The sequence below is a fragment of the Stegostoma tigrinum genome, chromosome 44 (assembly GCF_030684315.1).
Source record: "Stegostoma tigrinum isolate sSteTig4 chromosome 44, sSteTig4.hap1, whole genome shotgun sequence".
Lineage (NCBI taxonomy): Eukaryota > Metazoa > Chordata > Chondrichthyes > Orectolobiformes > Stegostomatidae > Stegostoma > Stegostoma tigrinum.
In genome coordinates this window covers 4,018,709-4,029,607 of record NC_081397.1, presented here as the reverse complement: position 1 = coordinate 4,029,607, position 10,899 = coordinate 4,018,709, and the positions used below count along the sequence as shown (strand labels likewise).

The window sequence follows — 10,899 nt, the reverse complement described above, 5'->3', positions numbered from 1 at the left end:
GCATGCGCTACTTTTCCAAGTAATTCCCAGAAACAGTGATCAATTGATCATTTCCCCAATTCACTTTCCACCCAGTTTCAGCAAAGCAACTGGGGGCCGTGGGGGAAAGAGCAGAGACCGTTTGTATATAATGACTTTTCTTTCCCACGATTCAATACAAATTCGCAAAAAAAAGAGCGTGAAACAGAAGCTGAACGATGAGTTTCGATCGTTTCCCGGACCATGTTAATAACTCCCTCCCTCCGGCTCTCACAATCTGGTGGGCAAGTGGAGTAACTAACGGCCATTCGGCCCGTTAGATGTGCTCCCTAATTCAAAACATCACGCCTAATCTTATGATAACAAAGTGTGGGGCTGAATGGGCACAGCTGACAAGCAGCATCTTACGAACACAAAAAGATGGCGTTTCGGGCCGAGGCGCTTCAACAGAAAAGGGGAGGGGGAGAGGATTTTGAAATAAATACGGAGAGAGGGGGAGGCGGACCGTAGGTGGACAGAGGAGAAGATAGGTGCAGAGGAGAGTATGGGTTGGGAGGTAGGGAAGGGATAGGTCAGTCCGGGGAGGACGGACAGGTCAAGTGGGCGGGACGAGGTTAGCAGGTCCGAAACGGAGGTGCAGCTTGAGGTGGGAGGAGGGGATAGGTGAGAGGAAGAACAGGTTAGGCAGGCTGGTACGAGCTGGGCTTGTTTTTAGATGCAGTGGTGGGAGCGGAGATTTTGAAGCTGGTCAAATCCACATTGATGCTATTGGACTGCAGGGTTCCGCAGCGGAATATGAATTGATGTTCATGCAACCTACCGGTGGCATCATTATGGCACTGCAAGATGCCCAGGATGGTCATGTCGTCTGAGGAATGGGCCCAAGCTATGCCTGCCTCTTTGTGGCTTATGTGGAACAGTCCCTCTTCCGCACCGACACTGGCCTCAAACCCCACCTCTTCTTCCGTCACATTGATGAATGTATCGGCGCTGCCTCATGCTCCCAAGAGGAGCTCAAACAGTCCATCCATTTCACCAACATCTTCCATCCCAACGTCAAGTTCACCTGGACCATCTCCAACACATCCCTTACCTTCCTGGACCTTTCTGTCTCCATCTCAGGCGACCACCTCCACTTGGATAAACTGCAGAATTGGGCCAAAAGTTGGCAAATGGAGTTTAATATGGATAAATGTGAGGTGATTCACTTTGGGAGGAATAACAGGAAGGTAGAATACTGGATCAATGGAAAGATTCTTGGTAGTGCGGATGTGCTTTGGATCATGTTGTCCGTGTACATAGATCCATGCAAGTTGCCACCCAGGTTGATAGTGCTGTTAAGAAAGCTTATGGTGTGATAGGTTTTATTGGTAGAGGGATTGAGTTCCGGAGCTGTGATGACATGATGTAATTTTACAAAACGCTCGTGCGGCCTCATTTGGAATATTGCATGCAGTTCTGGTCCCCCCTCCCCATTACAGGAAGGATGTGGAAGCATTGGAAAAGGTGAAAAGGAGATTTACCAGGATGATGCCTGGTCTGGAGCGCAGGCCCTATGAAGAAAGGCTGAGGGACTTGGGTCAGTTTTCATTGGAGAGAAGGAGGCTAAGAGGTGATTTAATACGGACATACAAGATGATCAGTGGATTAGATAGTGAGAGTCTTTTTCCGAGGATGATGACTTCAGTTTGTACAAGGGGGCATAGCTACAAATTGAAGAGTGATAGATTTAAGACAGATGCCAGAGGTAGTCTCTTTACTCAGAGTGGTAAGGGCGTGGAACACCCTGCCTGTCAATGTAGTTAACTCAGCCACATTAGGGGCATTTAAACAGTCCTTGAATAAGCATATGAATAATGATGGGATAGTGTAGGGGGAGGGGTTTAGATCAGTTTGCAGTTCGGAGCAATATTGAGGGCCGAAGGGCCTGTTCTACGCTGTATTGTTCTATGTTCATTACCACCCCACCAACCTCCAATACAATGCGACACTTCTGCCATCTACAATCCGACTCAGCCACCAAAGACATTTTTCCCACCCTACCCTTGCATGCCTTCTGGAGAGACCACTCTCTCCATGACTTGCTTGTCCAATCCCACCACGCCCTGCAACCACAGGAAGTGGTTGCACTTGCTACACTTGCTACACAAGCTACACTTGCCCCCACACCTCTTCCTTCACTCCCATCCCAGGCCCCAAGTTGACTTTTCACATCAAGCAGATGTTCACCTGCATGTCCGCCAATGTGGTGTACTGCATCCGCTGTACACGGTGTGGCTTTCTGTACATTGGGGAAACCAAGCGAAGGCTTGGGAACTGCTTTGCAGAACATCTACGCTCGCAGTAAACAACTGCACCTCCCAGTCGCGACCAGTTCAACTCCCCTTCTCATTACTGTGTCCTCAATTTCACCCAGGAAGGCACTGTGTAATGTGCATAAATGTAAGGTTATACACATTGGTTGCAAAATAAAAGGAAGGCACTTTATTTTCTGGACGTCGATAAATGAACACAGTGGAATTTGCAATGAGACCAGGGTGCCCTCACAAATCAATCACTGAAATTAAGCATGTCGGTGTAGAAGGCAGTGAGAAAGGCAACAGGTATGTTTTCCTTCATGGAGAGAGAATTAGAGTACAGGAGAAAAGTAGAAATTGGAACAATTTAACAGAGCATCTGTGAGACAACATCGAGAATACTGACAGCAGGTGTGGCCTCCTTATCTGTGGAAGGATGGTGTTACTATAAAGGTAGCATTAGTGGGCAGATTGCTGGGATGGAAGGAGAGATTGAATTGTTTGTGAACTTACATACTTAGATTCTGAATAATGAGGGATTTTCTCGAAATCTGTAAGAAACTGGCAGACATAAACAATGTAAATGCTGGAAAAATATTCCTGAAGGTGTGAATGACATTTTTCAGAGATGGGATAGGGCATTTAGGGCTGAGAAAGTGAGAGATTTCTTCATACAGAGAACGGTATGCCTCTGGAATTCTCAACTGCAGAAATCAGCTACATCCAACACAGTATATATGATTTCAAAATGTTATAGGGTGTAGCAATTGTGACTAAAGGGAATCTAGTTATAATTGGCTTAATGGCAATAGAGAGAGAGTGAGGTGGAGGGCTGTTTGTTTTTAACCCTGGGGGCCTGTCACCAGTGGTTTCCACAGGGATTGGTACTGGCTCTGTTTTTGTTTGCCATTTATAAAAATGATTGGAATCAGAATATAGAAGGCATGGTAAGCACGTTTGTGAATGCTGGCAAAGTTAGTAGCACAGTGAGTGGAGAAGGTTTTCTGAGATTGCAAAGGGATCCTGATCCAATCGGTTGGGCTGCAAAATGGCGCTCAACTGGATAACTGTGAGGTTTTGCATTTTGGTGCAACATACAAGTGTAGGCCTTGTACAATTAATGGGTAGTGTTGCAGAACAGAAGGGCCGAGAATTCTTTTCAGTCTGCATCACACCTCAACAGGAAGGCGAAGAAGGTGTTTGGCACGCTTTCCTTCACTGCTGAGTCCTTTGAGTTTAGGAGGTGACAATCACATTGACGTTACACAGGGCATTGGGTGAGGCCACTGGGCCAGTTAGAGGAAGGACAGTGTTAAGGTGGAGACGGTTCAAAAGAGGCTCATCAGTAATTGCCGAGTATGTAGTTTTCGAGTTATAAAGGGAGGATGGAAAGGCTGGGAGTTTATTTTTCACTCGAGTGTAGCATGTTGAAAGTCAGCTTATAGAAGTTCATAAAATAATGAGGGGGTGAGACGGAGTTAGTGGCAGCTGTCTTTTGCCTGGGATGGGGGTAATTGAGGAGCGGCGTGAACATTTTTACAGTGACAGGAGAGACATTAAAACAAAAGACACGAGGGTTTTATTGTCACAGAGCCGGCTGCAAGTGGAATGAACTTCCTGAGGAAACGGCCCATGTGCCTACAAATACAGCCTTGAAACGGCGTTTGGATAAGTAGGTAAATATGACAGGTTTGAAAGGAAACAGGTAAGGGACAGGCAGGTGGAACTAATTCAGTTTGGCATTATATTCGGCATGTTATGGTTGGACTGAAGGTTATGCATCCTTGCTGAACGACTCCATATGAGAGAAGAACGGACACAGGCTATTGAGTTAGATGACCTGCCATTTTCATGAGTTGGAGGAGTGGTTTGAAGGGCCGATTGGTCAGGCCAAGTTGCCATTATATGTGTTTCTATGTCTGATTACTCCCAGAACCGATGTTGAGTATTGTCACCGGAATGAAAATTAAATAAAAACTGATCTGGGTGATCAATATAACTTCAAACCAGATGATTGGCTTTTGCAGCTGAATGTGGAGAAGAGCGAATCTCCGGCAAACCGGCCTCAGAGAGTTTAAGAGTTACTGAGGGGAAAATCTCCAACAACTCCCTGATATCCGAGCAAAAGCTGAAAGGAAAACAAATTATATCCTTCCACATTTACATCTGGCCATATTTCTGGCCTGTGACTGTGTGAATGTGAATATTGAATCAGAGAGACTGTGGGAGACGGGCGGGCGGGTTAGTCTAACGTCACTGAGTTTGTCTGTCCGCTCATATCATGATATTTCCGAATCTCTCTTGTGCAGATCGAAAATATTTTCAATTCCATTTGTCCACCTGCTCCCCCACTAAACCCGAAAGCTAGAATTCAAAGCTGTGTATTTGTTGATTTCAAGATTTCAGTCCAAAAGTGAGGATAATGCCAGCGCTCAGCTCAGAGAGCGCGATCAGTGCAACAGCAAAATGCGTGTAACTCGACAACGGAGCCGTCAATTCGAGTGAAAACTTTTTGGCCGCAAACCTTCCCGTGTCATGGTCAGGAACGATCGAACCTGGCTCTCTGGAGATGCGGAATTGCAGAGGAATTGGAGAGTTTCTGCCGAGAGAGAAACACAGAGAGGCAGCAGGAGCAGGGAGCTGAGGGCAGGTTGTCTCCGCGCCGTCCGCTCGCTGCCTTGAAGTTGCTCAGTGCCGCCACCAGCAGCTTCATTGCTGACCCAGTTCAGTCTGACAGAGAGAGATTCAGCGCAGAGTTCCCGACATGAGCGACAGTGCAGCTGCCGAAACGGCTCCTCCAGCCTCCGCCAGCACCAAACCCAAGGCTCCCAAGAAGAAGAAGGCGGCGGCCCCCAGGAAAAAACCAGCCGGTCCCGGGTTGGGCGAGCGGATTGTGAAGATTGTCGGGGAGAACAGCGATCGGAAGGGGACGTCTCTGGCCGCTATAAAGAAGGCGCTGCAGAGAAGCGGGGTCAATGTGGAGAAGCAGAATGCACAGATCAGGATGGCTACCAAGAGGTGCCTGGCGAAAGGCTCCCTGGTTCTGGTGAAGGGCCAGGGCGTCTCCGGCTCCTTCAAACTCCCAAAGAATCAGGTCAAGGCAAAAGTGGGAAAGAAGGCGAGACCCGCAGCAGCCGCCAAGAAAGCAGCTGTGAAGAAAACAACGGCCAAGAAGGTGGCAGCGAAGAAATCCCCAGCCAAGAAAGCAACAGGAAAGAAAGCGGCCGCCAAGAAGGCAGCAACGCCAAAGAAAGCGGCGAAGAAAGCAGCGCCTCAGAAAAAGACTCCCGTGAAGAAGGTGAAAAAGACCAAGAGCCCCAAGGCCGCAAAACCGGCCCCGAAATCGGTGAGAACGAAGGCGAAGGCCAAAGCGAAAGTGACCAAGAAAGCAGCAAAGAAATGAAGCAGTCGTTGTAATGTGTCACCACCTGAACCCAAAGGCTCTTCTCAGAGCCACCCACATCTCTCCAGGAAAGAGCTGAGCCCGGATCAAATGATCCCTGAGAGAACAAGGTGGAGAGCTGGCTGGACATAACAGGTCAAGCAGCATCAGAGGAGCAGGAAAGCTGACGTTTCGGACCTAGATCCTTCTTCCTGCTCCTCTGATGCTGCTCGGCTCGCTCTGTCCATCCAACTCTACACCTTATGTCACATTGTCCAGCATCTGCAGCTCCGTCTATAAGTCAAATTATCCCTGTCCCGGTTCCGAGTGCAGACAGAGCATAAATTTGAATTGATTCTAGTAACTCAAATATCACATTTCCTAGAGCGGAGACTGAAAATGAGGATGGTATCATGTCGGGAGGGTCACTGGAACTGCATCTGGTTATTTCCTCCCACGGATTGTAATTCTGCCCAGGCACTAATGTCGCACATTGCAGTATAACCCTTCCAGGAATGATATTTTATCTAACTTTGATGCTACGATCTCTGGCGATGTTTTAACGGTTATTCCTTCCATTTGCCTGCGAAATACATTTCAGGCAGCAACTGCAATTACAAATTAAACATGCCCCGAAAAAAAAGGGATTCTGTAATTAATCGCTTTGAAGTTGTTTAAATTGGCGGGTTTGATAAGATTGATTAACCACGGTTACCCAGCCGGTTGATCAGTTTGCCTGGGCTGTATTAAACCCCGCGCTTCCCTCCTGAATGGTACATACAGATCAGGCAATGATCCCGTGTCCGGTCCGCGCTGCCTGCAAACTCTGTTTTAAAAAAATGGGGCTAACAGCGCATGCGTGAGGCTGGCCCGGCCCCCAATGTTGCTTTTTGATGACCATGGGAGCGCATGCGTGAGGCCCTCCCCCTGCGCTGTCATTGAGGGGCATTTACTCAGTGAGTGGAAGAGGTTTGTTTGAAACAGGCCGCAATGGAGAGACCAGCGCCCACGGAAGCGAGGGAGCAGTAGGCTCCTTCCGGCCGCGCATCGAGATGTGAGTCCGGGACACAGAGGGGGGCTCCGAGACCGGCATTGATTCGGGCTCAGTTCAGGGAGAACCGGGGGCTGTTGGTAAGAGGCCGAGCGGGGCAGGAACTGGTCCCGGAACTTGGAGAGAGAGCGGCCTGGGGGCGGGGAGAGAGAGGCCTTTCTCGGGCTGTGTGTGGGCCTGCTGAGGGAGACACAGCGGCAAGAAGCTGCTGGGGGTCAGTCTTGTCGCTTTTAGACTTGTAAACACTGCAAATTCACTGTTTGGCTGCTGTTTCACGCTGTTCGTTGCGAGTTGCCGGGAGCGGGGTTTGGGCGGTGGGACGTGGAGTGGAAGACCTGTAAAGGACGCAGATTGGAGTTAACAGATCATACGTCTCGGGAAAAATATTTGGAATAGCGGCTGTTGTTCTTTCAACAGTCAGTGTGTTGGGATCTGGTAACATGAGCTGTGACAACAGTGTAGCATCTTCAGGTAGCACCGTAGATGGAGCTGTGCAATTATTGCTCAGTTTCTGAATCTCACTCACTTGGTATCGAATTACATATTTAAAAACACAATCCTCAGCCAAGGAGCAGCTCGATGTAAGAATTGAATCAGACTTGTGTTTAAATTGATGCCTTTTAAAGAACAGACACAACTCTCATGACACAATGTTGTGGTCCAACAGGTTTATTTTAAATCACAAGCTTTTGGAGTTCTGCTGCTTTGAGAGGTGAAGTTCAAGAAAAGAAACATCCTAATAACTGGTACCTGAATATGTTAATCTGTTTGATATTGTCAAAGTTGGCTGATGTTGATTTACGAGAGATATCTCTTCTGTCTTCCTCCAGGCAAAATACTTGAAGAAACCAGTTGATGCAATATTTCCTCGGTACAAAGCCGAGTGTGTGCAGTTGCTTCCAACTAACAGCAGGCACGTTCCTGTGATCAAAATGGAGAATATCTTTCCCATAGTCAGAGCGGATTGAATCAGACTTACATTGAGGTCAATTTCCAGAGACTTGACCAAGGAAACAACCACCCAATCCCAACTGAGAAAAGGCAAGTTTCTCTTTGTAATGTTTCAATTGCCAATTGACATCCCGCTAGTTCCAATTAACATCATTCATAGTCCATCAACATTCACATCTTTGAAATGTTAACGGGTGACTCTTTGTTGAAAGTACTCAAACAGGAACTGTATCCAGTTTACATTTAGGAAATGTACTTTGCCTCAAACTGGACAGAGAGAGACTCCTCCTACCACCCCCTTGATCATGACCCTGCCCTGATCACCAAAACATCATCTCCCAGACCATCCACAACCTCAACCCCTCAGGTAACCTCCTGCCAACAGCCTTCAGCCTCATCTTTCCCCAACGCCATGTTAACTGTTTCTGCCTCATTCCCAAAATCCACAAACCCGACTGCCCCTGTTGACCCATTGCCTCTGCATGACCCTGCCCCATCAAACTTATCTCCAATTATCTCAACTCCCTTTTCTACACCCACCCACCCCACTCCCCAAGGCCAGGAACTCCCACCGATGTCTGTGACACCACCCACATCTTCTCCTTCAACCCCCCCCCCCCCAACTCCCTACAGTCAAAGTGGGTGACCATGGGTACCCGCATGGACCCAAGCTATTCCTGTCTCTTTGTAGGATACATGGACCAGCCTATCTTTTACAGCTACACTGGCGCCACCCCACTTCCACCATTATATCGATGACTGACTGCATCGATGCTGCCTTCTGCTCCCACACGGAGCTCAAACAGTTCATCCACTCTACTAACACCTTCCACCCCGAACCTCAAGTTCACCTGGGCCATCTCCAACACATCCCTCACCTTCCTGGACCCCTCAGGTAACCAGCGAGAAACTGATGTTCATTTCAAGCCCACCGACTCCTACAGCTACCTAGAACACACCTCCTCCCACCCACCCTCCTGCAAAAATTTCATCCCCTACTCCCATTTCCTCTGCCTCTGCCGCATCTGCTCCCAGGATAAGGCATTCCACTCCCGCACGTCCCAGATGTCCAAGTTCTTCAAGGACCGAAACTTCCCCCACAGTGGTTGAGAATGCCCTTGACCGCGTCTCCTCCATTTCCTGCAACACATCCCTCACACCCTGCCCCCACCACAACCGCCTCAAGAGGATCCCCCTCGTTGTCTCACACCACCCTCCTAGCTCCGGACACAACGTATCATCCTCCAACACTTCCACCACCTACAATCCGACCCCACCACCCAAGACCTTTCTCCATCCCCACCCTTCTCTGCCTTCCGGAGAGACCATTGTCTCCATGACTCCCTTGTTCGCTCCACACTCCCCTCCAACCCCACCACACCTGGCACCTTGCCCTGCAACCGCAGGAAGTGCCACACTTGCCCACACACCTCCCTCACCCCGATCCCAGGCCCCAAGATGACCTTCCATATTAAGCAGATGTTCACCTGCACATCTGCCAATGTGGTATACTGTATGCATTGTACCCAGTGTAGCTTCCTGTACATTGGGGAAACCAAGCGGAGGCTTGGGGACTGCTTTGCAGAACACCTCTGCTCAGTTCGCAACAAACAACTGCACCTCCTAGCCATGAACCATTTTAACTCCCCCTCCCATTCTTTAGATGACATGTCCATCATGGGCCTCATGCAGTGCCAGAATGATGCCACCTGAGGGTTGCAGGAACAGCAACTCCTATTCCTCTTGACACCATTGGGATGCAGGGTTCCCAATGTGGACTTCACCAGCTTAAAAATCTCCCCTTCTCCCACCGCATCCATAAAGCAGCCCAGGTCTTCCCCTTCGCCCACTGCCTCCCCAAACCAGCCCACCCTATCTCTGCCTCCCTAACCTGTTCTTCCTCTCACCCATCCCTTACCCCCTCCTCAAGCCGCACCTCCATTTCCTATCTACTAACCTCATCCCATCTCCTTGACCTGTCCGTCTTCCCTGGACTGACCTATCCCCTCCCTACCTCCCCACCTATACTCTCCTCTCCACCTATCATCTTTTCTCTCCATCTTTGGTCTGCCTCCCCCTTGCTCCCTATTTATTCCACATTCCTGTCTGAAGGGTCTCGGCCCAAAACGTCAGCTTTTGTGCTCCTGAGATGCTGCTTGGCCTGCTGTGTTCTTCCAGCTTCACACTTTTATCTTGGATTCTCCAGCATCTGCAGTTCCCATTATCTCTCAAAGACAAAGACAATATCCTCTTATCATCAAGTATCACTCCATCAAACTCTGCACTCAAGGCATGAACCTCCACCACTTCTGCCACCTTCAATCTCACTCCACTCCCACGGACACTTTTTTCCCCTCCCGACCCTTATCTGCCTCCCAGAGGTACTGTTCTCTCTGACTCCCGTGTCCACTCCACACTCCCACTAGCCCCACCACCCTGGCACTTTTCACTGCATCAGCAGGAAGTGCAACACTTGCCCCAACATCTCTCCCCTTATCCCCATCCCAAGCCCCATGAAAACCTTCCACATTAAACAGATGTTCATCTACATGTCCGGTAATGGGGTGCATTGTATCCGCTGTTCCCGATGTGCCCCCCTCGACATCGGGCAAACCAAGCGGTGGCTTGGAGACTGCTTTGTTGAACACCTACGCTCTGATCTTGACAAATAAATGCAACTCCCAGTTGCGAACCACTTCAGTACCCCCTCCCACTCCTTGGACAACATATCCATCCCACGCTACCTCTACTGCCACAATGTTGCACCAGAAGGCTGCACAAACAGCACCTCATATTGCGCTTGAGAGCCCTGCAACCCAATGTTCTCAATGTGAGCTTCAAAATCTCTCCACCCCAAACCCGTCCAGTAGGTCCCTGCCTCCATGACCTGTACATCTTTTCTCTGACCAATCTGCTCCTTCCACTTCACTGACCAACCCAAACCTGCACTTCTGGCCTACTCGTGTTATCCCTACCTCCCTGACCACTCCATCTTCCCTCAACTGACCAATCCACATCCAAACTCCCTCCCTACACTTACCTTTACTGGCTCCAGCCCTGCCTCCTTGACCTGTCCATCTTCTCTCCACCTATCTGGTACTTATCCACCTTTCATTATCATCTCCTCACTTCTCTCTATTTATTGCAGAGTCCCTTTCTCTTCACCCATTTCTAACAGTCCCAAAATGTCAGCTTTCCTGTTCCTCTGCTGCCTGACCTGCTTTGTTCATCGAGCTCTA

The 10,899-nt window shown here is 49.1% G+C and overlaps 1 protein-coding gene across 4 annotated transcripts; it reads left to right on the top strand.

Moving 5' to 3' along the window:
* The first annotated feature begins 5,040 nt into the window (after positions 1-5,040).
* LOC132207104 (histone H1-like) lies at positions 5,041-9,204 on the top strand. Of its 4 annotated transcripts, none has more exons than XM_059642273.1 (2): positions 5,041-5,622; positions 7,540-9,204. In XM_059642273.1, the coding sequence occupies exons 1-2, from the start codon at positions 5,041-5,043 to the stop codon at positions 7,675-7,677; spliced, it is 720 nt and encodes a 239-aa protein (XP_059498256.1). In that variant the 3' UTR covers positions 7,678-9,204. The 4 variants fall into 4 exon arrangements, 1 of the variants encoding a protein (XP_059498256.1); XR_009443333.1 differs by lacking the exon at positions 5,041-5,622 and adding an exon at positions 6,603-6,712 and having other exon boundaries at positions 7,540-7,652; XR_009443332.1 differs by lacking the exon at positions 5,041-5,622 and adding an exon at positions 6,880-6,923 and having other exon boundaries at positions 7,540-7,644.
* Positions 9,205-10,899: the final 1,695 nt, after the last annotated feature.

Coding starts and splice junctions, on each gene's coding strand:
- LOC132207104 (XM_059642273.1), top strand. CDS start 5,041: ATGAGCGACAGTGCAGCTGCCGAAACGGCTCCTCCAGCCTCCGCCAGC. Junction 5,623..7,539: donor CAAAACCGGCCCCGAAATCG/GTGAGAACGAAG, acceptor GTCTTCCTCCAG/GCAAAATACTTGAAGAAACC.